This window comes from Lynx canadensis, chromosome B2, assembly GCF_007474595.2.
Source record: "Lynx canadensis isolate LIC74 chromosome B2, mLynCan4.pri.v2, whole genome shotgun sequence".
Taxonomy (NCBI): Eukaryota; Metazoa; Chordata; class Mammalia; order Carnivora; family Felidae; genus Lynx; species Lynx canadensis.
The window spans coordinates 5,404,327-5,432,130 of record NC_044307.1 but is presented as its reverse complement, the minus strand read 5'-3'; the positions used below and the strand labels follow the sequence as shown (position 1 = coordinate 5,432,130).

The window sequence follows — 27,804 nt, the reverse complement described above, 5'->3', positions numbered from 1 at the left end:
GGGGCGGGGCTCCTCAGGCAGGGTGTTCACGAAACCCGGTGAAGGAAACTCACATGCTAAGAAGGGCATGGGTTGCAAGAGTTTAAGTCCCAGAAACCAACTAAATATTTAAATAATAATAATAATAATAATATTTGGTCATCTGATACATAAACTAGAGGTCAGCTTCAAAGGGTTCCCAAACCCCGAAGAAGTAGGTCTGAACACGGTGGGGAAAACCCACCATCACACCATGTTGCTAAAAATCTCGTTAATAATAACTCGCTCCTCCCACCCACAAAACAACAAGGGCTCCAATCAGTCACTCCCATTTACAAAGGGGATGTGAAATACTGAGGAATGGAAGTGAACAAAGGTGGGAATCCCTCACATTCTCTCAGATAAGCTTCAAGGTCAACTGCCATCCATGCACACTCTCACCACCAAATGGAAGGGAGACCAGTCAGAGCCCCTCCGCACTGAAGCCCCCTCACTCTTCCCCCTAGACTCACGGGGCGTCATGGTCCCACACATAACCCCACAGGTACGCCCGCCTTCAGCCAGCAGTGGGTCAGCGTGGCAATTTCCAGAAATCTCTGGGCATTGGTAAGACTCTTTGACTCTGGGCAAATGGGCTTCTCCTCTTCTTCTCCCATTTGTAAAACTAGGGACATGCCATTGATTTAATTTTGAGGATTTGTAGATGAAGCTTATAAAATACCAGGTTAAAATCTACTACTGAGATTTTCAGAAGCGTGGGTGTCAGAACTGGGCCATTAATCAGGGTTTGGAACATGTAGGCTTTGATTGCAATAGTTACCACGGATGTAGGCATAATGGACACACACACACACACACAACTAATGCTAAGTGTTGCTCTGGGTGCTTGTCTGTGCCTCACAAGAGACTGGCGGCTGAGGAGTTGCTGACGCCCTCGAGGACCAGGCCCTTCCTGGTCTCGGTTCACTACACACTAGCAGAAGAAATGGGGAGCTGGGAAGAGCAGTGGCTGTTTCTTCTCCCCCCGCCTTCCCTGTCACCCCCAGCGATCAGCACAGACATTCCTGACAGGAGGCCTGCCCCCAGCCAAGCCCCAGGCTGGGCCCTACCACAGACTTGTGATGAAACGCCCAGAAGGGGTAACCCAGTTTTAGCTTCTTCTGGAAAAGCAGGAGTCTCTTGTGAGCCAGAAGTTCACCATTGGTGCAGACCCACGTCTTCTCTAGAGTAGGCTACAGAAACGTTCACAGCTAACTCTGGAGGCAGTGGAATCAAGGAAATACTGTGAATCTGTTGGGGCCTCTGATGGGCCAAGAAGAAATGAGCCCTGCTTACAATAAAGGGCGGCATCTACGAGAAGGGAGGTTGGTAAGCCAAAGCCTGAAGCTAGGGGGAAAAGTAAAGATGAGGCAATCCCAACACCCTCCTCTTCAAAGAGGATCAGATAATAAAAGCACCTAATCCCAGGCCTCAGTGTCCGCCCCCCAAAATTTGCATTCTTCCTCAGACCCCACACCCAGTTAGCTGGATCCCTGCCCTCACCCTCTTTGGTGGACGCCAGAAATTTGACCGAGGGCAGTTCTCCATGCTTCGGCAGCAGGGTAACACAGGTCCCTGGCATTCTGAAACGGATCTCCTAGCTCGCCTTCCCACTAGACACGTTAGTGCACACGGCAGGGAACCTGCACGCACACAGGAGTCTGGAGTGAGAAATAAGTGCATTACGGGTTATACACAACTTTGTGGAGTAAAATCTTCCAAAGGTTTGGAAACATCTATGTAACTCAAGAGCTTACAGACTCTTCCTCGTGAAAACAAAAAAGTAACTTTACACCCCATCCCTGGGCTACAAAAAAAAAGAAAACAGTCCCCAAAAGAGGTTTCCTGCAGAGGCCTCAACCCTCCATGAGCTGTGAAAGAATGCTTCTCTCGGGGTGATTCTCCTTCCAGTGTATAAGGTGTGTAAGAAAGCAGGAAATTAAGGGGCGCCTGGGTGACTCAGTCGGTTGAACGTCTGACTTTGGCTCAGGTCATGATCTTGTGGTTTGTGAGTTCAAACCCCACGTTGGGCTCTGTGCTGACAGCTCAGAGCCTGGAACCTGCTTTGGATTCTGTGTCTCCCCCTCTCTCCCTGCCTCTCCCCTGCTCACACTCTCACTCTCTCTCTCTCTCTCTCAAAAATAAACATTAAAAAGAAAGAAAGCAGGATATGAAAAGATTCTTTTTTAAAATGATTCTCCTCTCCAAGACAAAACATCTTACTGGTATTCAGCAAGCCTCGAATTTTCCAATCTCTCAGTACTGAGGTGAACAGCAAAATGTACATTCCCAAACTAGTTTATTAGAATTTGGGGCCCAAAACAAGACTTCCAAGAAATTACCAAAATCCTCTCTGTGCTAGAATTCTGTCAGACAACAGGCCATCCCAACGAGGGTCACTAAGATGTGGAGAAGGCTTGCTTTACACATTTTTATCACAGGAGTACTGGACGTAGTAAACTTTGACCCAGATCCCATAGTCCACACTGTCCGCGAGGTAAGTCACGGTCAGCGAGGGAATGAAAAGCCTGCGTTTCCCCGTCACAAGGGGAGTGGACAGAGTCAGACACCAAGCAATCCTGAATCTTAGCACAGCTTCTTAAACGTGACCGGCGTCCTGTTTCGCGAACTCACCCTGGCGCCTTCTCACGCGCGTTCTTCAAATACACGATCCCCCACAGAGGGTGAGGCTTGGGGGGGGGGGCGCATTCGGAAATGTGCTTCCTGTCCCATCTCCAAAGCCCCCTGTGACGGGGAGCCACCACGCAAGTGCCAGAGCTGGTTCATCAGCTGGACCAAAGCTCAAGTTCCCATGCCCCGGGATCAGACCGTGAGGACGACGGACCGACCGCACGAACGCTGCGTGCTCCGGTCAACACAGCAAGCCGTGTGCAGGTTGTAGCTGTTAGAAAACTCAGGAGTGTGACCGCTCGAGGGCAGTCAGCCAGCAAGGTCGTGACATTCACACATCTCCTCCCGGCCCCGCACCTGCTCCCTATCATGCATCAGGAGTCCACACGGCAAGTTCCTTAGGAATGATCACCAAACGATGCTGGGAATAAGCCAGGAGCTGCATCAAGGAAGATACGAGAGAGAGACAGAGAGAGAGAGAGAGAGAGAGAGAGAGAGAGGTGTGTGTGTGTGTGTCAGGAGCTACATCAAGGAAGATACGAGTGTGCGTGCGTGTGTGTGTGTGTGTGTGTGCGCGCAAACAGAATCAAACATCCTTTGAAGGAAACAAGAAGTCTGGCTTTTGCTTACATTTTAAAACTCTGCTTTAAAAAAAGTGTTTATGATTGTCAATACCACATAAGCCACAGCAACACAGACCAGGCTATTTTCTCTGCAGCCTGTCTGAGATTTCTAAGGAGCCCTAAATTCACTATACTTCCTGTTCCAATGGTTCTAAAGACAGTATTTTTTCTCACGCAGAAAGTATTTAAAATACCAATGAATATCATCAATTCCAAAATACTATTTTCAAAACAATCATCATTACTACTTTGCTCATGGTGGAAAGTGTAGCTAGTTAACAGCCTCTAAAACGCATCTCAAGGCACTGCAAATCAAGTGGAAAGTGTAAGGAAATCACGCCGGCCAGTTAAGCTTGTATTTAAATGCGGCACTAAAAATGCATTTCACACCCAACTTCATCAATCACCAACCAATCTTAGTTTGCATCTTGGCTACCAAAAGAAAATGGGATTTGTTTCCCTGAAGAAATATGTCACAGCTCTGCTTGAATTATTAAGCTTTACTATTACGGAAAGAAACAGAGTCAGAAAGAAAAAAAAGAGAGAGAGAGAGAGAGAGAGAGAAAAGCAAAAGCAAAAGACCTAAAATTAGAGGCAGATTGCCATCTACAGACAGACATTAGCACTGCTCATTCATACAGCGTCAGAAACCCGAGCATCAGTAAATACCAACAGTAAGAGACAACACGTATGACTACAGTCTTAATCACAATGAAAATCCAGACAGCCTACCAAGTCTCTTTTTTGAAACTAACATGAGAATAGAATATAGGTGACCATCACTGGATCAAAAATTTGCACAATTTAACATATGATAGGAGAGGAACTAGACATTGATCCTCGCTCTAAAACGTAACACTTTGAAAGAAAACTTAGTCAATTACTTAATTCCAAATTTAAAATACCGCTAAGTAGGGGGAAAAAATGTTTCGTCTCTAACATCAAAATCTCGCTTGCGTGTTTTACTCGGTATTTATATATACTACAGAAGGATCACCACAGTAAGTGTAGTTAACATCTGTCACCATACCCAGTTACAAAAAAAAAAAAACAAAACACTTTTTCTTGTAATGAGGACTTTTCATATCTACTCTCTCAGCAACTTTCAAATATGCAACATGGCATTAAATTCTTGCATTTTGCACTCATCTTGACTCACCACATACCTTCCCGTACATTTTGCTTACCGTGCCTCTTGCTTTTCCTTTTCTAAAGAGTAAGAGCCCCCTTGGGATAGGACTATCCAAAGGCTTGGTTCTAACTACTAGGATAAATGACATTAAAGCAAAAAGCCATAGCAATAAAAAATGAATATGAAAGTTGACTTAAGGAATCAAAAAGAGAGAGAGAGATTGACTACTATAACCTGGAAAATTCTGATAGCCAAAGACATCTGGAGGGAGATCTGATAGGGGGAAATGGCTCAACTTTCAAAAGCATGGACTTGATGCTAATATCCTTATGCTTGTCAAGGGGTGATTTAATCTAGTGAACTGCACAAAATCTTTTTTTTTTTTTTCATTTTCCCTGGAAAAAATTGTTTTGGGAAGCCAAGATTCATCTTCCAGGTTACATGTTCTTTCTATCAAGATGAAAAGACACAAAATGCTTCATCTCAATTCTTATATACGCTTATATGTACTGAAGAAACTTAAACGGATCACGTAAGTTTCTTACTGGGAAAAAAATCCACTCCTCAAAACCGTCACTTGACAGACACTAGCCGTCGTTCCATGGAACAGTGAGATCTGGCGGTTAGAAACCTATGGTCCACACGTTGTAACATGTCCCTGGAACACACACACTTACCATGGGCAATTATCTAAAACACCAGCCAGGCTCTCCAAACACAGGAGAACAACCATGGGTTTCTACCTTCTCTTGGCGCTTTAAAAAGAAACGACGCGCTTCAACGTTCAACGGGTTATTTTCATCCCCATGCCGATACGGCTATTGCTGGAAACCGCAGATTTCTACAAAAGCAAAAATCCCGATCATCTAACTTTTTAATAAAGGTCACTTTCCAGTGAAAGAGGGAACTGTTGACACAGACTTGTGATTCCAGGTCTCCCCACAGAAGAGAAACAAGGTAAAAGTTCCCTTTCTTCTTAGAAACAACTACTAAATTGAAAGACTTTAAATGGATATACATCGGGTGGCTCAGTTGATTAAGCGTCTGACTTCAGCTCAGGTCACGATCTCGCAGTTTGTGGGTTTGAGTTCCGCGTCAGGCTCTGTGCTCACAGCTCAGAGCCTGGAGCCTGCTTGGGATTCCGTGTCTCTCTCTCTCTCTCTCTCTCTCTCTCTCTGCCCCTCCCCTACTCGTGCTCTGTCTCTCGGTCTCAAAAATAAATAAACATTAAAAATATTTAAAATAACATAAAAATAGACGTATGTTAGAGGGAGGAACTGGGATTTTTCACAGGCTAAGAAGAGCCTCTGAGAAAATAAGCAAGTAACATTTTCCAAAAGCCTTTAGTAAAAAATATCTGTGAAAGTTTAAAAGAGGTCCTACTTCATCATGGGTTTCAAAGTATTACAGAGACTGATCTATGTTGGGATGTCCAACGTTCATTCCCCAATATTTACTGTCTCCTATCAGATCTGTGCCTGGTGTTAGGAATAAAAACAAGACAACTGGTAGGAAGACACAGCACAGGGGGCTTCACCATCTACTGTAATGACTGACATAAAGCCTCTTATTTTTAATGCTCATGAACATGGAATGCCATGTTCTTGTAGGCCAGCTTTCTTTGTTTGGTGCCTGCCATCAAGCACACATTCACTAAACATTTGTTGACTACGTTTTACCTTGGCCTCCCCTGTTTCATAGCCACCAAAAGGGATTATACAAACTTAAAACAAAAGCAAACTTTAAAGCAAGATCCTTTTTTTTCTTTTTTTTTTTTTTCAGTAAGCATCACACCCAGTGTGAAGCCCAATGTGGGACTTGAACTCACGACCCTGAGATCAAGACCTGAGCTGAGATCAAGAGGTCGATGCTTGGGGCACCTGGGTAGTTCATTCAGCTGGGTGTCTGACTTTGGCTTAGGTCGTGATCACACGGTGTGAGTTCAAACCCGACATCGGGCTCCTCGCTGACAGCGCACAGCCTGCTTGGGATTCTCTCTCTCTCCCTCGCTCTCTGCCCCTCCCCCACCCTCAGAATAAATAAATAAACTTAAAAAAAAAAAACAAAACAGAGTCAGATGCTTCACTAAGTCACCCAGGTGCCCCTAACACAAAACCTTATCATGAACCCACATTTTGTAGATAGCTGATGGGGCCCCCAAGTTAAGTGACTTGGCCAAGGTCCATAGCAGAACTGTAACCAGAATCTGGGACTCCCCGTCCCCAGCTGGTCTTCTGTCACCGAAACCTTAAAGAGGTCAAGCCCCCTCCATTGTCTCCTCTGTCACTGGCTCACTCGGGCAGCCTGTTTCTTTAGTCTCATGCGGCTTCCCGACAACTCTTCCACCACGGGGACCACATCATGTGGACCCCTATAAGTTCCCATGTCCCCTCAGCTGTGGGGCCCACGTTAGCCGGAATTCTAATGTGACTCTGCGCGTCGACCTCAAAATAAGCTGAAGCTCCCAGGTGGAAGACAGAGCACTGGCCAGGAACTCGAAACCACGGCCCATCCCTCATCTTCCTGGGTGCCCAGCCCGGCCCCTTGTGGGCATGTGAGTGGATCCTGGGGTGAGTGGGGAGCAGTGGCCCGGCCAGCCCTCCACGCCCGCAGGCTCACCCTGCTGACACTATGCATGGGATGAGGCCAAAAAGAGCCCACCTTCCCAAAACCACCGTGAAAGTTCACAATCTGACTGCACAAATTTCGTACCAATGAAAATTTTTTTAGAATTATTTTTTAGAATTTTTTTAGAATTATTTTATTTTTGAATTATTTATTTTTTTAGAATTTATTTTAGAATTATTTCTGTATCTGCTAATGCAAGGTACAGAACCAGTTTGGGTACATACTGTCTACTGGCAAAGTTTTATAGTATCCTCTTGGGTATCAGTAAAATTAGTAAAACATCTTTTCGGAGAAAGGAAGCTGTGACTGACAGTAACTCATGATCGATGTGGACGAGGGTTGTAGACACACGAGAGAGAGACCAATGTCAACAGTAGTTGGTCAAAACGTCAATCAAGCCCTTCCAACAGAAGAAAAGGATGACAAAATTTACCTTTTTCTTTGATATAAGACCACCACAAGAAATATTTTATCTCAGAACCCGTGTCCTTGTACACGACCTCTAACTATAAACAGAAACTTAGCAGGAAAAACAGAAGAATCTTGTACACAAAAAGATTCTTCCTTGGAAAACTCTCCCACGTGATGGTCAGGAGTATCTTCTGCGGGTCCAGAGAAACAGATCTATTTAAGAATCAAAATCGTATCATAGCCTTGAGAGGATAAACAATAAAAACAATGTAATAGCAGGAAGGACAAACTTACCGCTGTCTGGAACTATCTGTGGTGAATTCTTTAACTTTACATTTTGTTTCCCTTTTTTGGGTTTTTCCAAATTCACTTCTTTTTTCCCTTTCCTCTTCGGGGGCTGAGGGGATGTGTTGTCGCTGGATCCAACTGTTGACTTGGACTGACGATCATTTCCCTAAGTGGCAAAAGATTGGAGACCCTTACCATTGGCTAACGAAATCCCAAAGCAACTCCTGGGCCATACGAGTCATTAACCAGCAGTAAACGCGGCAGGGGCAGGGGTGGGAGACGAATGGATTCTGCTGAGTCCCCGCTCTCCACCTTAATATCCACGTTAACTTCTCCAAATGCCACAGGAAGGGTCTAACAGAGGCAGGAGAACAAAAATAATAGCTAAAAAGTGTTGAATACTTAACATGTACCAGACATTCCAGAAAATTACTTCAATCCTCACAACCCTGGGAGACAGGCGCTGTGTCGCGCCATTGCAAAGAGGAAGCAATGAGGTCATGGAGCCCGCAAGCCGCTGCCTTAACCATCCTCTCCCTCCTGTGACTTCTGGAAAAAGCAGCAGCTATCTGTTGGCTGAGGAATCGCGACAGCCTTCAGTTTGATTCACCGGTCTAGAGACACCTCCTCAACCAGCGGTCACCGTGAATGTGCAGGTGTCATCATCCAAGGGCACACACACTATGCTTGTAAAAATCCTCAAATCCGTACTCATCCGCCGGCGACTGCCACACTCCCTGGAGATCACAAATCCAGAGTGACACAGACACAGCGGCTTAAGACCACACCCGGGCAAAGGCAGCCACCAACTGTCACACATTCGGCGGAGCCTCTGGAGACGAAGACTCTGCATCTGCAAAGCAGGCTCCTTATCACGAAGGTGAGGTTGAGTTTCGAGGGCTCCCGTCACTGGCCTGAGAACAGCTCCCGGGGCGGGGGAGGGAGGACAGGGGCACATAACCCACCACAGGGGTGGCTACCACACGCACCCACCGAACAGCTGTGTTCGTACTCCGTCACTGCTTGGCCATGCCTATGGCAAGAAACTCCCTCCTACCAAGAGCACCTTGGTCCCTTCGGTGCTCAGGTGCTAACCCCACCTGCATGCAGAAAGCGTGAGGCTGCAGGTGGTAGAAAGAATGAAAGTTCCAGAGACCAAAGCACCTGGCTCAGAGCCACTGCTCTGCCACTAACCACCGAGGGGACCCTGGGCTAACTAACTCCTGGCTTCTTTGATCCTGGTTCCTCAGCAGTTGCGTGGGGCCAATGTACCTGCCTTCAGGTCCATCACGAGAAGGAAATGGTAACACTTATAAAATAACTAGTACAGCGCCTGTCAGGCAGTATTTACTCAGTGAGCATCAGAGTGCTTCTTCCAAGAGCAGAGTTAGTCTCTTTTTCTTAAAAATCGTATTGAACTCACACCATATTGGGTGAAATCTTTATGCAACATCTGTACCATGCTAGGATCTGAAAATAAATGCAGTAATATTAAATAAACAAATCTGCCTAGAAACCTATTATAACTGCTCATTTTAAACATTTATATATTCAGCCATCCAGAAGCATTTAAATGGTTTTAGCCATCACCCAATTATGGGTAGAAATATTCACAGCCTTACAAATGAAGTTATTTATGCTACTTTGTCGTAGCCTACAAGAAAATGAATTATGCATAGATTTATTAACAGTATGAAAACTTGTCCAAATCTATAACACTCCTTTGCATAATTTAATTTCCTATTCCAGCTGCAATTTAAACATACGTTTCCATTTAATTATTGCATTAACAGCAACCAGAGTTGTTGGTTTTTTTCTTTCCTTTTCTCCAATGATTCTTTCTCACAAGGCCATTGGCTGCCTGGCAGAGAGACATACAGGTAACATGATTAAGTAGAGATTCCAAAACCATCAGCCAGGCCTCATATCCCCACCTATTTTCAATCGAGTCCATGCATCCGAGATTTTAAAACTTTAAAAGCCTTGGATGAGTGAAGTAACCCTTCTAGCAAGCCTACTGGAATGTTCAGAGATGCTGTTGAACTTCCAAGGATTAAAACGAAGCTGAATGTAGAAGAACCTCTCTGAATCTTGGCAGGATGGCCTTTTACAGCTGTCTGGGAGAAGTCATTTTCACAAGGGAGAAATAGAAGCCCCATCCTACAGTGCCTGAGATTCACACGATTTTAAAAACCAGCTCTCTTGTAAACTATACAGGAAGTTCTGATATACTACATTACTGATAAGGACACTCAAAAGGGCGATTTGGGAGCATCAAGAAAGGCTGGTGACTTCCAACAATATAAGGCACAGCTTTGGAAACCGACATCCACGTATCCAATTATGGAAGCACCAGCTTGCATTCTCAGGGATCTTCCTTTCTTTTCTGAGACTTCCACACATGACTTATAACATAGATACATAAATAGAGAGTTGTGGCTATTTGGGGGGGTGGGCATAGGTAAGAGGGGAGTTTTGCTATCTTGTACAGAAAAAGCAGTACTGTTGAGTACTTTCTTACATTCTAAGTACCCACTTGACACAAATATGGTATTACTGTCACCATTTTACAGATAAAGGGGATTAACTCTCTCACAGTTACCCAGGTCTGGTTTTTCTACACGAAGCTGCCTGATGCCAAGGCACTACAAATATTTATAATATGGCATGATTCCCTGAAAAGACCACCTGCAAGTGACAAATTGGGTCAACATGCCTGAGAATAAGGAGTCAAGAAGCAGCCTGATTTTACAGCGTGTCCTATGCAAACACTGGACCCCGTGCGGTATCTCGACCACTGCCCTGCCTCTTGCCCCACACACATCAGTGTATCCGACAGGAAAAGCAATCTGCTGGCTCAAATAAACAAAAGAACTGAAAAGAACCCTTCCATCTCCCCTCACTCTACTGAAACTGGGATTTTTTTAAATAGTTCCCTCAGCTCTTTCCAATAAGGGCCACTCAACTCATGACCACAGGAAACGCATTCCCAGTCCCCATGAACAGGTGCCAAAGGCACAGAGGCCATAAAACACCAAGTTTCGCGAGGGATCTGCCTCACGCGACAGCCTCTGCCATGCGTGTCTTTCAGAGACGCACCCCAAAGGGAGACTTCTAAGCAGGAAAGTAGACCCAGAATCAGGCTGGCATTTCTCTCACTTGTGAATCTGGTGATGGCAAGTGTACAAAAAAAAAAAAAAAAAAAAAAAAAAAAAAAAAAACCCTTTTATCCATCCTGGACTCAGTTTCCCAAAAGGCAAAATAGAGCTTTGGAAACATCTGGACCTTATCTTGCTTCACAGTGACCTTGGGATACACGGATAATCGTATTGGTTTTTTTTTTTACCAGAACTTTACCAATTATAATATTGGAATCTGTAAACTACTCATCGCAAGATGTAACAGCCACATGGTAATAAACAAGAACAACTTTTAGCCTCTGGTTTTAGTTCTCAAATCTCTGAGTTCGCACATCTGCCACTAGGAGGCACCCTGACACTACGCGGGGCGTCCCGGCTGCTACGCCACAGCCTCCCATATGATGGGGTGTGTTTCCACTGTGAACAGAATTTAACATCATCCACGCCTATCTTCCTTCTGTTTTCAAGGCTAGAACTGCACGCTAAAATTACTCTCCATTTGCTCGCGTCTGTGATTCTCCCAGCACTAGGCGTTCGTGTAAGGAATGGCTTTCTGGTCTCCTCCAGCTCTGCACGGGGCATTCCTTAGGGGTTCTGGAAGGGCCTGCATGAGCCCAGAAGCCCTCACCACCCGCACTCCCTACCACAGGGTGGATGCGGCTGCGCTAGGCACTTACACACCAGCAGGGGCCCCCTGTGCAGACTCTGGTAGCTTTCCGCCCCGCTTTTATTTTTTTTTACTAAACTCTATCAGGCCACCTCCCGCACTCCCCTTCCTCATGCAGTAGAGCAATTCCTAGAAAGCCTGGTGAGAAATGAATTCATAAAAACCCAGTTCTGCATCCCCTTTGATCCGTATCACGAATTTGAGGGTGCTCTTCCCGCTGACTCGGCAGTGATTCCCAAAGCCCTGAGCTAGGTCTCCCCTAGCCGCTTCTCTCCCACCCCCACTCAGTGCCAAGCAGCTAATGATCTTAAAAACATGTACATTCTCCAGGGACCCAATTAATTAAAGGAAAGGAGTAAATGAATCCTTCTGTTAAAAACTAAGTTTGTGACTTTGGAATTACTGACCAAAGACGGTCTCTCCATGCAGCTCACTGCCCGTCATTCACACACCTAGACAGGTTCAGTGAGCACCTGTTATGTGCCAGGCACGTTATGACTCTGCTCAAATACAACCCCCTAAAGGAGGGCTGTCCTGACCACCCAGATGCTGCAACATCCTCTCACTTGCTCTTCCCATTCCTTGATGTATCTTTCCTCAAGCTTATCCCTTATCCTCAAGCTTAATACCAAATGCATTGTCTGTTTGTTTCTCTTTCTCCTCCTCTAGAATGTAAGTTCCACACACTTCGTGTTTTCTCTAGAATCTCTGCCTCCCTCTCCGCACAAGCACTAATACAATACCCAGGACATAACATGCACTCAAGAGATGCCTGTTGGATGAATGCATCATTCAGTGACAACAGCTACAATATACTCAAGGAAGAATGGTCAGACATCCATGTCACCTGCAGCCACCTGACCAGGTCACCTGCATCACATGCCTGGGTCCAGCCACCCACTGCCTCTGTTCTTCCCCAACCCACTTCTCTGCAGACACCACATGCAGAGTGATTTCTCAAATAAGTAAGTCCAACATGGGGCATGTGGGTGGCTCAGTCCGTTAAGCATCTGACTCTTGATCTCGGCTCAGGTCACGATCTCACGGTTCGTGAGATCAAGTCCCACATCGAGCTCTGTACTGACAGGATTTGCATGATACACAAAAATGGGGTGAAGGGGAGGGGAGATACCTAAACAGTATCAGTGCCCAGCATTAGCTTATTTCACAAAATACCAACAGAAAAACTTTGCGTAGTTAAATCAGGGGGAAATGTTCAGACAGGGGGACATGTCAAATCCATTCTGATCACTGCCGGTCAGGCAATTCAATCGAAAGAGCAGAAAGAGAAGCCTCAGCCAGAAAAAGCCACCCCAGCAGCACTCCAGCTGGGATGAGACTCATCACTGTGAGGAGGTACCACAGGCTAAGAAGTTAGGACTAAATGCTGGTCGCAGTTCCCCCAGGAGAGCAGTTTAATGGACATCTGCTGAATTAACAATAATTACCGTAAACAATAATAAACAATAATTATTTGTTAAATAACAAGCAAGTGGATGAATGATGGATAGGGAAATATTTAGAGTGCTTCTCAATCTTTTAAAGAAATACAACAGGATTGTCTTTTTTTTTTTTTAAACAAAGACTTCCTCTTTAATCTTTGCCAGAGACAGAAATACCAGACTGAGAAATACAATTAATGTGACATAATACAGCATTTCTTCTGCTTCTTGGGGGTTTGTTATTTTTATTTTTTTATTGTTTATTTATTTTTGAAAGAGAGAGACAGAGCATGAGCAGGGGAGGGGCAGAGAGAGAGGGAGACACAGAATCTGAAGCGGGCTCCAGGCTCTGAGCTGTCAGCACAGAGCCCAATGTGGGGCTCGAACCCACAAACTGTGAGATCATGACCTGAGCCAAAGTCAGAGGCATAACCAACTGAGCCACTTAGGCACCACTTTTTGGGTTTTTTTTTTTTAAAAGTTCATTTATTTTGAGAGAGAGAGAGCAAGCAAGCACGCACAAGTGTGGGAGGGGCAGAGAGAGATGGAGAGAGAGAATCCCAAGCAGGCTCCTGCTGTCAGAGCAGAGCCCGAAGTGGGACTCAAACTCATGAGCCACAAGATCACAACCTGAGCCAAAGTCAGACGCCTCACGGACTGAGCCACCCAGGCACCCCGCATTTCTTCTACTTTTATGTATCACTTCCCAGATTTCAACTGCGAGATAAGTTGTATCAGGCCTGTACACAAGGAAAAAGATTGCCTGCTTAGAAACCTGTATTTTAAAAATGTTGGTTCAAGGGGCACCTGGGTGGCTCAGTCGGTTAAGTGGCCGAATCTGGATTTCAGTTCAGGTCACGATCTCGTAGTTGGTGGATTCGAGCCCCTGGAGCCTGTTTGAGATTCATACTCTCTCTCTCTCTCTCTCTGCCCCTCCCTCACTCCCGTTCTCTCTCAAAAATAAATAAATAAACAAACGAACAATAAACAAATAAACAAACGAACTTAAAACAAAAATTAAAATGCTGGTTCACTTTGAAGAGCTTAGCTGTAACACTAATGTTCTAGCATTGTTTCACATAAGTGCTCACATGCCACAAGGCAGGTAAAGTTTTATTTCTTCAAATTTAATTGAAACCCAGGGGACAGTCTCTCTGTATCACATAGAAATATAGAACATTAATGAGTAAAGCATCTGATACTTACACTCCCTTTAGACTTTCTGGATCCTACGATAGGAGGTAGTGAAGAAGACTTCTGACTGCAGAAACAAATTGCAATTTAGAAATCTGAACATTATTTACAAGTAACACGTAATGCCAGATAATTGTCATTCCAACTTGTCCTGACCTGCAAGTCAACTGTTGACGGACATCGGTGTCTCACAAAAAGCACCACATACTTTTTCCCAATTTCACAAAGACCACCATAAAGTTTCCAAATTGCCCTCCAAAAGATTTTTAAACTATTTTAATCAATGCTCCCTTATACTTTTAGTACCACCTTAAATTGTTTCATGGCATTTTTATTCAAATCCCCCAATTTTCTATATGCATTTCAAAAAGTCATTTCCTAAGCTGAGTAATTTTGCCAGATTGAGTCAAAAACAGTAAATTTCCATTCTTTTCATAATGTCTGCAGGGTCGACCGCAGAAGCTCAGACACGGCAAAACACTGGTGTTTGCTTCCATTCAGGGAGCTTCTAAACCAGTCATTCTCTACAAAAAAATAAAAGCTCTCCTTGGCTATAAGAATGCGGTTTCAGAGATGTCTGTGTTGTTAGGAAGCGTCTTGGAACCCAGTGAACCTCTGAAAACAAGACCACACGTCCACAAAGGTCTTACTCGTTCGGTTGAGTGAGGCCGCCTGCGAGCTACAGCTCTCTCACTGCCCTCAAGTACACGCTGAGGCTCATGGCAGGCGAACCCAGTGTTGCTGGGTTTGAGTTCGTAGATGGGTAAGGACAGCCATCGATCAGTGTGCTGGTAAAGAATTCTAAAGTGCTGGAAAACCACGTGCTCTTGCACACCCCAAACACCGCCCCCTGAAGTTCCATTTCATCCCTTACTTATTTAGAAACCCTCGGCCGGTCTCTCCTGATAGCTTGATAAAGCTTGTGCTCTGTCTGCACAAGTGTCTGTCACACACCCTAGCAGAGGACAACCACAAAGAGTCCGTTTCTGATAGCGAAGTGGCCACAGAACCACTGGAAAAAGCAGCACTACACGCAAACCAAGGGGCGCCTGCATCCACCAGGGCTCTGAACTGATGCCTTTGCCAGCCATCAACTCACCTGGAGTGAGGCACCCTTCACAGACACAGGACATCTCATAGAGAAAAAAAGGGGCAACAGAGTATTGCATGCAATTAAAAGGGTAATCTTTACGGGTGCCTGTGTGGCTTAGTTGGTTGAGCAGACAGACGTTCGACTCTTGATTTTGGCACACTGAGCTTCGAGCCTACTTGGGATTCTCTCTCTCCCACTCTCGCAAGCTCTCGCTTGCTCTAAAATTAAATTTAAAAAAAATTTTTAAGTGTATTTACAAGTTTGCATGTCATAATTATACTCTGTATCGCTGCTTTATTTACTTATGCAAGTGGAATTATATCGCTTTTATCTCTTCCTATTATTGAAAGGACTGAGGCACCTGGGTGGCTCAGTCAGTTAAGTGTCCGACTTCAGTCCATGCTGACATCTCAGAGCCTGGAGCCTGCTTCGGATTCTGTGTCTCCCTCTCTTTCTGCCCCTACCCTCACGCTCTTTCTCTCTCTCAAAAATGAATAAACTTAAAAAAAAAATTAAAAGGAGTACAAAATATTGTTTTTAAACTTAAATGTTTTAAACTTTTAGATGCTTGTATATCCACCAACTAAAAAATTATCTTGTGCAGCTAAACAGTGGAGACATTATTAAATGTCTAATAATGTATGCTACAAAGAAGTCCATTGCCGTGTCTCCTTCACAAAAATAAGCCTTTATATTTACTATGACTTCATAAGTGAACAGTTAAAAAATACTATATTGTCTTTCATAGATTCCCCAAAATTGTATTTTTGTGCAAAAAAAAAATAAATCTCCAATCTCGGCAAAAACAATAGCTATATGTATAGATATATAGATATATAGATATATAGATATATATATATAGATATAGATAGACATAGATATAGATATAGATATAGATATAGATATAGATATAGATATCTTCCCCATGCTTTCCATTCTAACTGATAATCAGTAAGATTATATAAAATAGACCAGTGGTGAGCATTAGACTGGTTATTGCAAGTGGTAACTAAAGTAGGAGACACGAATGAGGGGGAACACTCACCCATAAGACCTTCTCATTGTTGACTTGTCAAACAGTAATTCACTGTAAGGCAGTTTCTTGAACCGATCCCTGCCGACCGCCACGTAAAACTGCCCATTCTCCAACTCGGCCCCGCTCGCAACCAGTTTTCCTTCTAACGTGTAGAGTCTGCCAAAAATATGAATGCCAACAATTCAGCTCTTAACAAGCATGAGAGAGCTACTTAACATTACAAAGTTCAGTAAAAATCCTCTGCTCTTATGCTGGCTCATTTGTTACTAATTCTAATTATTGAATTACAAGTGCCTCAAAGTCATTGGCTTCAATTAAATGCCAGCGTTATAATCCGCACAGGACATCCTCCCAAGAAACCTTAACCATCCAACAGGGGGATCCCGTCTTGCTGCCACAGTAAGATTTGGGACGGAGAGCACGAACTTGTACAGGACACGGGGCTTTAAACGGAGCTCCACTCCCGCTGAAGATCGATTCTTCTATTTCTATTTTGCGAGCACTTTTAAAATTTATTTTCTTGGGGCGCCTGGGTGGCTCAGTCGGTTAAGCGGCCGACTTCGGCTCAGGTCATGATCTCGCGGTCCGTGGGTTCGAGCCCCGCGTCGGGCTCTGTGCTGACAGCTCAGAGCCTAGAGCCTGGAGCCTGTTTCAGATTCTGTGTCTCCCTCTCTCTGACCCTCCCCCGTTCATGCTCTCTGTCTCAAAAATAAATAAACGTTAAAAAATTTTTTTAAATTTATTTTCTTAATTTATTTGTCAGGTTGACAAACTTATTGCATTCTGTGCAAGAGCCCTCAGCCAAAATCGTACATCCAAACACACAAATGGGGTCAGACAACAAGAGGCAAAGGAGCCCATGACCAGGATTAATGGTGCAGAACCACATAGCATTCCCGCCTCTTCCTTTTTGGGTTGTTGTTTTTGTTTGTTTGTTTTTTGTTTTTTTTTTTTTTTTTGGCCTCCCCTCATCTTCCCAGAATCAAGGGATTTCACAAGGACTTCCCTTTACTGTAAAACCACTGCTGCACACTACAAGGAATATGTTACTTATTAAAAGAACAGTGATAACTCTGCTAGACGATTTAAACGTGTCCACAGAATCTTTTTTTCTCCCCCTGAAGAACAAGAAAAAGCAGACTATTAGAAAACAACACCAGAGAAGTAATGCCTATTCCTGAAGGTTATAAACAGAGGAGTTAGTGACTGGAAGGATTTCAAGATAATCACTAAAGAAAATTCTCAGACTTCTTACATTACCTAATAAAGGTTAGTGACATTTGCACAGAAAAAAAAAGAAAAGGCAATGATCTGTCTGCTTCTTTACTGATTCTGTAAATGGCCATATCAAAAGGAGCCAGAAAGTACAAAGAAAACAGCCACAGAACCCCCAAAATGTGTACGGATGGATTTAGTATAAAGATGCTCCTTCTTTAGAGCACTGTAATTCTATCCCTACGAGTCTAAATACCAACACTTAACCCAGATTTTCTGGTTTTCCTGCCGTTCAACCCAGACCAGGATTTCTGAGCAGTGATGCTACTGGCCTGTTGGACCCGACAATTCTTTGTTGGGGGTGAGGGGAGCCTGCCTGTGAACTAACTGTAGGATGTTAACAGCACCCGCCTCCACCCACTAGATGGAATAGTAGCTGCCCTGTCCCCAGGTGTGACTAACAGAAAGGACTCTGGACACTGCCCAATGGCCCCTGGCTGACAACCACTGGCCTGGACCCAGACCTTCATCTTCCTCCACAACAGGAAGATCTGAGTCAGTAGTTCACTTTTATGGCTTGAAATTAAAAGGCGGCTTCACTCTGGATCTGGAAGTAGCCAAGATTTGACTGATTTCTTCTGCAGGTAGTTACAGGTGTGAGTAAATTCTAACCCACGTTTTAGCCTTCATTTACAGGACTTTCGTTAACCTGCTTCTTCCCTTTGTTACAAAAGGCAAGACACATACACAGGGAGTCGAACCAATTTTAATGGGATGCTTCTGATATATACATATACTGAAGCACAGGGAGGGTCCAACCAGGAGACTTTTTAATGTTCTGTGAAAGGAAAATGGGCATGTCCCCAGTGACCAGCAACCAAACCTCACTCCTATCTGGCATCGCACTGAGAATTAAATTTCTCCAAGTATTCAAGTATGGGGCGGGGGGGGGGGGGGGGGACATATATTTTCATTTCTGCATTTACACTCGCATGTATTTCATTTGTGTATACCAGTACATGTACGAACAGGTGTATCTGGGCATACAATTGTGTGTATAGATCTTTGCATGCTTTATATTATTTATTGAGCGGGTTTACATTTATGTATACGTCAAAAAATACAACTGTATATCTAACAAATATATAAATATAAATATAAATATAAATATAAAGTGTGTATATATATATATGTATATATATATATATACATATATATATATACACACACACAAAACTATTGGGTTCTGCCTTCACTCCTGACACCAAAATAAAATCCAGAAGGATCAAAGTTTTAGGTGAAATTTAAAAGTACAAGATGAAAACACTACAGGATATTTTTATAATCTTGGAATGGGAAAAACCTAAACTAGTCATAAACCTTAATGATCGTCAGATTGAAAATTTGCACCAAAATTCAACTTAACTATATACCCACCCCCCCCCAAAAAAAAACAACAAAAAACACAAGGAACATCAAAGACATAAACTGGAAATATATTTAAAACTCATGAGAGGGGCGTCTGGATGGCCCAGTCAGTTAAGCCTCTGACTTCAGCTCGGGTCATGATCTCAGGGTTCATGAGTTCGAGCCCCACATCAGGCTCTGTGCTGACGGCTCAGAGCCTGGGGCCAGCTTCGGATCCTGTGTCTCCCTCTCTCTCTGCCCCTCCCCCACTCATGCTCGGTCTCTGTCTCTCTCAAAAATGAATAAACGTTAAAAAAAATTCTTAAAAACTCATTATGAGAAAGAGCCAATCTCCCTACTACGTAAAGAGTGTCTCTAAATCAGCAAGATAAAAATGCAAACGTAATACAGACAGTTCATATATAATGGAAGATAAATTTGTGGCATTTATTTACAGAATAACTGGGAAGTGAAGAGCACGGGCTCTGGAGCCAGACTGCCTACTCAGGAGGCCTGAATCCCAGCTCCGCTAACCACTACCTGCCTAATCTTGGAGAAGTAACTTCGGCCCCCCACCCCCACCCCCACCCCCCGTCTCGTGTTTCATGTTTACTAAAAACGAATAATAACCCTACTTACCTCACAGCGTTGCTGCCTTAATTAAGTTTAAAACGTAGAACACCTGGAAGAATACCTTGCATGCAAGAAAGGAGCAGCAGATGCTGTTTCGGTTGTTACTGTTGTATATTAAATAAATAAAAAGCAAGAAACGACGAAATACTGTGTTTACCCAATGTGAACGAAAAGACAAAATGTTTGATACTTTTACAGTATGGATGAGAGTAGGAGAACCAGGCCGTTTCATGTACTTTCAGTGAAAGTTCAAATCAGCACAGACTCTCTGGAAGACAGCTGTCAGTATCTAGCAAAATTTTATTTCATTTTTAATGTTTATTTATTTTTGAGAGAGAGAGAGAGAGAGACAGAGCATGAGCAGGGGAGGAGCAGAGACAGAGACAGACAGACAGACAGACAGACAGACAGAACCTGAAGCAGGCTCCAGGCTCCAAGCTATCAGCACAGAGCCCGTTGCGGGGCTCGAAATTGCGAACCGTGAGATCATGACCTGAGCCAAAGTCAGACTCTTAACCGACTGAGCCACCCAGGCACCCCTCTAGCAAAATTTTAAATGCATTACAACTAGAAAGCAATTCGACATCTATACTTCAGTCTCCTGATAAACTCTGCTTACATACAAAGACATGTACATGTAATAGCATAGGATTGGAAATAACCTAAATTTCCATCAAGAGGAGACTCTTAAAACAGATTAGGGCACACCCTTAAAACGGAATATTTTGTACTCATTAAAAATTGGAAGATAGAGAGCTATTCCTGCTCCAAGATTTGCTGTTATAGGAAAAACATCAAGGTATGTTTATATACTTACTCATAAGTGTGTGTCACGTGTGTGTGTGTGTGTGTGTGTGTGTGCACGCGCCCATCTGTGTTTTTAAGAAATAAAAGATGTACGTGCTTCCGAATGCACAAAATATTTCTGGAATAATGCAGAGAAGTATTAGAGAGGGGGGCTGGAGAGCCAAGGTGAGACAAAACACTTTTAGGTCTTTTGTCCTGTTTGAATTTTTTTCTTACCGCATCTAAAGATTACTTTCAACTGCATCTAAATACGTGTATGTGTATTTATATTATTTATATATCATACCTGATTATATTTAAAATCTCAATGGCTGTGAAATTATGCATATTAACAGGTGAATATACATATATTAATCTGTATACAAATTTAACTGAAAGAATATGCAATATTCTGAGAACTTATTTTATCAGATAGGTCTATAAAAAGATATGCAGACATACGGATGTGAAAACAGGCACAGGAAGTTGAAAGTAAAAGTACACTCCTCTAGCAGAGTATGTTAGAGAGACTGAGAGAAAGACAGGATCTGAGAATACCAGAAAACTCTGGACTGGATTTCAAATATTGTGTGTCACACGGTACGTAGATTCTTAATATGTTCTGTCTTTGCACATATTATTTGTAACTCTCCCACCAAAAAGAAACCAAATACGTCAGCCTTCATCAAGGGATAATTTCCCATGCTTCACAATTTAAAAGCCACGATTTGAATCTTCACTTAAATTTCATGGGGCGCCTGGGTGGCTTAGTTGTTTAAGCGTCCAACTTCGGCTCAGGATGTGATCTCACGGTTCGTGAATTCGAGCCCCGCATCAGGCTCTGTGCTGACAGCTGGGGGCCTGTAGCCTGCTTAGGATTCTGTGTGTGCATGTGTGTGTGGGTCTCTCTCTCTGCCCTCCCACACTCATGCTCTGTCTCTATCTCTCCCTCTCTCAAAAATAAATAAAACGTTAAAAAAGTTTTTTTTGGGGCGCCTGGGTGGCGCAGTCGGTTAAGCGTCCGACTTCAGCCAGGTCACGATCTCGCGGTCCGGGAGTTCGAGCCCCGAGTCGGGCTCTGGGCTGATGGCTCGGAGCCTGGAGCCTGTTTCCGATTCTGTGTCTCCCTCTCTCTCTGCCCCTCCCCCGTTCATGCTCTGTCTCTCTCTGTCCCAAAAATAAATAAACGTTTAAAAAAAAAAAGTTTTTTTTGAATTTCATAACTTGAGGAGATGCTCTTGATTTCTGAAGTTTAAATGACCCCACTTAATTACCTCTCTAACCTACCTCCTTCCGCCTTAACCCATTCAAACCTGCTCATCTCTGACTTTTTATGCTAGGCAAATAGGTTTGAGCATCAAGGAATCAAAAATATCTCCTGGAAAAAAGGACAGCTAATTAGAGCCAAGAAGCTAGCTCATTCAATAAAAACTCCTTCTCAACCAAAAGAAAGTTGACATTTGGCTCTAAACTATTGGCTCTAAACTAAAAGAACAAAAACAGTTAATACTTGAGGATGCACTACTATGTACCAAGGACTATCTTAATCTCTTTATGTGGGTTATCTCACTTCTAACAGGACTCTATAAGGTAAGTACTACTACTTATTTTACAGATAGGGAAACTGAGGCAGATAAATGGAGCCTCACCGGAGAGCTGAAATTCACAATCTGGGGACCAGTGACTCCGGAGCCTGCTGGGGTCACCCTGAACAGTTATGAAACCCGTCAGATTGCCCTGATGTACCTGTGGACAGCCCCACTCCTCAGAGTTATTTTGTCCGTGACCATCTGTAGGACATGATCCCACTGACTCAAGGTTTTTCTAGGGATGAGGAGGCGAGAAGCCGGACTTATGAGGTCTCCATTGGCAATCAAGCTGGGGGGGAAAAAAGAGAGAGAGAAAAAAAAAATGAGTGAGCCACACCATCGGAAACGGTCATACTTTTAACACCACGGAACAGATTCCAAACCACAAGGAGAGCAACCAAGCCGCCAACCTCGATAGGAAAGGGCTCCAACTTACAAGATAGTGCAGGGCTCCTGCAGCGGTTTTCTGAAGCGAGCCGACACGTTGAGTCTCCTGTGCATCACCGGTTTCACCTTTAGAAACAAACACATGTAAATCACTGAGCTTCGGTTTTCTTTCTTTCTTTTTTTTTCCCTAGGAATTAAAACTACAGGTGTCCAAGGAATGGGCTTGTTAAAGATCTTGTTGTTGTTGTTTTCCCCCCCACTTACATAGAGCCCAGAGGGTATTATTACCTGCCCTGCAATATTACCTGCCCTCAACCAAGCTCTCAAGAAAAATTTCCCTTAAGCTCTGGCACACTGCCTCACGATTGGGCTTACTGTGAGAATTTTAAGGCAACATTTTATATGTTTTTATTTATTTTTTTAAAGACACATTCTAGAAGTGACTGGCCAAGTAAGTTTGTTTAGTTTATTTATTTATTTTGGGGGAAGGGGGAAAGAGAGAGAGAGAGAGAGAGAGAGAGAGAGAGAGAGAGAGAGAGAGAGAATGAATCCCAAGCACGCTCTGCACCATTAGCACAGAGCCCGACATGGGGCTTGAACTCACGAACTGTGAGATCACAACCTGAGCCAAAGTCAAGAGTCAGATGCTTCAACTGACTGAGCCACCCAGGGGCCTCATACATTCCTTTCCATAAAACAGAAACAAAGTAATTCTCCAGTCACAGCATACTTCTCTCCCGCGCTGAATCTGGCCCCCCCCCCCCCGGCATGTGACACCATCACATTCTCCCCAAGGACTCCACTGCTCCCCTCTCCAACAGCCCACTTTCCTGGGTCTTTGCTTCCAGGCTCATGGCTGCTGCTGGTGAGAAGCAGGAGCCCCATCCCCACACCCCACCCCTGCCCCCGGACACCTGCTCCTGAGCCCAGGTTTTGGCTCCCAGTAGCCCTCTCCTCCCCGTCAACTACTTGTGTTTTTTCCAGCAATGAGCTGTCCGAATCCCTCCCTCTCACTCTGAACTCTAAACTTCCATTCCAGACACACTTAGCAGATCATTTTCTTCCAAACTTAAGGAAATTGGGGCCAACAGACATGAAGCCCTTGGAGCTGCCTTCACTCCACAACTCACCTCATCCACATCTTCTCCCACTTTTCTCCTTTCCTGCCTGTCTCATGAGGACCCTTTATAGAGCTAATCCTGACCTTGATTTTGTCCCCAGCTGCCTCTACTCCATCCACTAGTCATCTGCTTGACTTAAAGCTGCCGCCACATCCTGGTTCCCTATTGCCCCTCCCGGCAGTTTTCCCATTGCACTTACCATCGTCTGACGTGGGACACATTTTATTAAAGTAAAACCTTGGTTTGTGAGCATAATTCGTTCTGGAAACATGCTTGTAATCCAAAGCATTTGTACATCAAACTGAATTTCAAGAACCATTGGCTCAGTTGTGATCATGTGACATTCAGCGTCCTGAATGACTCCTATTGCAAGACACAGCTCGTTTATCAGAAAGGTTTGCTCGTCTTGTGGAACACTGGCAGAACAAGTTACTCGCAATCCAAGTTTTACTGTATTTGATTTTCAACTGCTTGCCCCCTATTGTGTCCCTTTTGGGTTACTCTCAATATTACCTAGTAATAGACTGAGCACGTATTTCATACTTTTTTTTTCCCCAAATGTCTTGCCTCTTAACCTTGATAAAGACCTTCATTGTTGGACTCTTGAAGGTGAAGGTGAATATGTTATGTAAACAAATAACTTCAAAACTCTCGTCAAACTGACTAAAATATGCTATTTTTCTTTAGAGCATACATATAATATATACAGAAATTCATAAACACATGATTTAAAAATAATTATATAGTTCTGAGTATATAAGTTCTAACTAGAATTAAATCAAACCACTGTTCTGAATAATAGCTGTTTTCCTCATTCTGCATGGCAAATTTTTCCCCAAATATTCATGAGTAGCCAGTTGAACTAAAGATTAATCTTAAAGAGATATTTGAGTCATTATAATTAAATTAACTAGGCTGTTTTCAGATATACTAAGAATCTCAAAATATAATCCAAGTAACATATGTCAACTGAAAAAAAAAAAAAGAAAAAAGACCATTGTATAAAGCAATTCAAACTTTTTGGAAAAAGTACGATTTTTAATTTACAATGCATTTTCAAATAATACCTTCAATCCCACACAAAAAAATAAGTCAAATCAACTGCACACAAGGGAAGCTTTTCCAGAACCCTTAACAGGAATGAAATATTGGTCGCTTGGTGCTAACCTAGAGAATTATGGCTTTAGATAATGGAAAACATAATAATAAGTTAGAATATGTTTTTAAATTTGTAAATTTTCTTATTAGCCCATACAATTTCCCTTGCCCTTTAGACAGTATTTGAAATATGATTATAACGTTAAGCAACACACCTAGTTATGGAGGGATGGATATACCCCAGGATGGAATGTGAGGTACTCGCAACCCAGACCCTTGGGTGCCAGGAACAGCTTTCATTAGTGACTGACCACTGGCTACAACGTTAGTTGTCAAATCCACGACTATGGAATCAAGTCAAGTGAAAATCAATTCAAAACTCAAAACTGTTATAATCTGTTATAAAAATAAACTCAAGGAAAATGAGTTTTCCTTTTGGACCCACATGCTTACAGCGGACCTGTTGCCTGGATTCTTCACTGAGTTCAGCACTGCCTTGGAAAAACCAGTGTATTTGGATATTGACAAGTAGAGTCTGACTGGAGAGAAGAGTCATTCCCTCAGTGGAAGTTAGATAGGTAAACAGGTGGGTAGGTAAGTATTAACTGAATAAATACTTGGCTAACATTTTTCTCAAAACTAGTTCTAAAGAGAAAGATGGCAAAAGGGGCATTAGACATGTCCACTCTGTTAGAATGAGGTGAGCCAGGACTCTAGTCTTCAGACAGAAATCACAGGTGCTTTCCAAAAGATCCCTGTGTCTCTCATTTCTTTTACCTTAATGTTTTTATTTATTTTTGAGAGAAAGCATGAGTGAGGGAGGGAGGAGCAGAGCGAGGGGGGCAGAGGATCTGAGGACGGCTCAGTACGGACAGCAGCGAGCCCGATATGGGGCTCAAACTCACGAACCGTGAGACTATGACCTGAGCTGATATCAGATGCTCAACCAACTGAACCACTCAGGTGCCCGTCTCTCATTTCTTATTTAGATTGTGTTTATATCACAGATGGCCATATCAAACAATTTTTAATGCCCACAATGCTTATGTGAACCTGGTAAGTCTATTTGTGATTTAACTCAAGTTCATAAGTTCCACATCACACTTAGTAGGACAATAATCACAGCTGGGTCACATTCAAGTTAAAACCTACATGACTCAAAAAGTATGAATCTGTTATAAAAATAAACTCAATGAAAATGAAATTGTTGCTTTGAAAACATATATTTGAAACAACAACACCAAAGTCTGCAAATGGAGTAACTGAGTAAAGATCTACAATTCTGAAACTCCAGCACTGACTGCCAAAACTTTTTATTTTTTTTTTAAATTTTTTTTTTCAACGTTTATTTATTTTTGGGACTGAGAGAGACAGAGCATGAACGGGGGAGGGGCAGAGAGAGAGGGAGACACAGAATCGGAAACAGGCTCCAGGCTCTGAGCCATCAGCCCAGAGCCCGACGCGGGGCTCGAACTCACAGACTGCGAGATCGTGACCTGGCTGAAGTCGGATGCTTAACCGACTGCGCCACCCAGGCGCCCCGTGACTGCCAAAACTTTTGACGTGAACCAATTCAAAGCCTCACGCCTCATTTTCTTAATCCGCAAAAATAGTGATAATCCTGCTAAACTAGCCCAAAGGGATGCTGCATGAACTAATTAGCTAAGTGGCAATACCACTCCCTCGGGCTGTTAGGCTGAATGCTTCAGAGAATCCACCTGCCTCAAATCTCAGCACGGATACATCACCCTCTTGAAACCTCTTGAAATCTAGCCCGAGAAAATCAAAGTCAGTCTCAGGACCTAAGGAAATGCTGTTAAATAGATGCCATCCCAAAAATCTAGCGACCACTGACCCCTCGTGAACACCCGTTATAAAAATTTTTAAGTCAATATTAAATAACTTTTAAGAACACATACCAGGTTTTTATGACTATCCGTAAGATAAACTTAGGCATTTTGGGGAGGGGGGGAATGTAATGAAGCTATTTATTTGAAAAAAATATAGGCCAACCCACACAAAGAGATCTCAACTCTGTATTTTCCTTATTGTTTGGATTGAAGAAAAAGTAGGTTCTCCAAATGGGAATCTTTGAGGAAACTTTGTTAACTTCTTTGCAGAGACGGCACACAGCATCAAAGAGGAGAACAAAGTCCTTTACAAAAATATTTAATCAATTTTCACCAATTTTTTACAAGTTTTTATTTATTTATTTTGAGAGAAAGAGAAAACAAGTGGAGGGTGGGGCAGAGAGAGGAGGGGAACAGAGGATCCACAGTGGTCTCTGTGCTGACAATGCAGAGCCTGACGCGGGGCTCAAACCCACAAACTGCGAGATCATAACCTGAGCTGAAGTCAGACTCTCAACTGACTGAGCCACCCAGGCGCCCCTAATTTTCACCATTTTTTGATAAATGAGAAGAAAAGGGCCAAACATTTATAAAAGACCAGAGTTTCAACCAGAGTTGAAAATAACTCGCCTAGGAGTCAACATAGCAGACATGTCCAAACTAGGCTAATTAGGGATTGTCCTAAAGAAGTTTTTCAGGGGCGCTTGGGGGGCTTAGTCAGTTAAGCGTCTGACTTTAGCTTAGGTCATGATCTCACCATTTTTGAGTTCAAGCCCTGCCTCGGGCTCTGTGCTGACAGCTCAGAGCCTGGAGCCTGCTTTGGGTTCTGTGTCTCCCTCTCTCTCTGCCCCTCCCCCGATCACACTTTCTTTCTCTCTGAAAAATAAACATTAAAAAAAAGAAGTGTTTTTTAAAATAATTATCCTTGTTTTTCAATATTACTATTTTTTAAGTAATAATATTGAAGAAAGACTGGCCAAGATGCCTGATGGATGCTGACAGTATGATGTGATGGTTTCTATGATAATAAATAACTGGAAAATGCCTCTGTCAGAGGGGATTTCATGCTGGGAATCTCTCCTAAGCTTCATGGAATGAAGCCATTTCTCATGGAGATACTCCAGACACATGGACTAAAAGAGAAATGGGACAAGAAAAGGCGCAGAACAAGATGTGAGGACAATAACCAAACTTTCCTAAAGAATAGTTGACTCACCCTCTCCTTGGATTTCTACCAATGGTCTTACACTGCATCTCAGTTGTGAGTTTTGCCACATTCTAACCTACGGATTAACACAGACCTTCTGAGACACAAAAATTGCATCCTTTTCCTATCACTATGTGTCCCTTTTTCATATCTGAGGAAATAAATTCTAATAATTGGGACATATTTTGATAAAGAAAATGCATCTTCC

The 27,804-nt window shown here is 43.2% G+C and overlaps 1 protein-coding gene across 3 annotated transcripts in view; it reads right to left on the bottom strand.

The window, feature by feature from the left end:
- The window catches only part of DCDC2 (doublecortin domain containing 2), a 152,323-nt gene that overhangs the window by 79,210 nt on the left and 45,309 nt on the right, over positions 1–27,804 (bottom strand). For 2 of the 3 annotated variants that reach the window (XM_030314740.1, XM_030314743.2), the window contains 6 exons: positions 22,370–22,446; positions 22,091–22,222; positions 16,313–16,459; positions 14,187–14,241; positions 8,044–8,085; positions 7,738–7,897 (listed from right to left, as the gene is read on the bottom strand). In XM_030314740.1, the coding sequence (XP_030170600.1) occupies positions 7,738–7,897; positions 8,044–8,085; positions 14,187–14,241; positions 16,313–16,459; positions 22,091–22,222; positions 22,370–22,446 (613 nt within the window). The remainder of the gene's footprint in view (positions 1–7,737; positions 7,898–8,043; positions 8,086–14,186; positions 14,242–16,312; positions 16,460–22,090; positions 22,223–22,369; positions 22,447–27,804) is intronic. The other variant, XM_030314742.1, reaches the window with a different exon arrangement.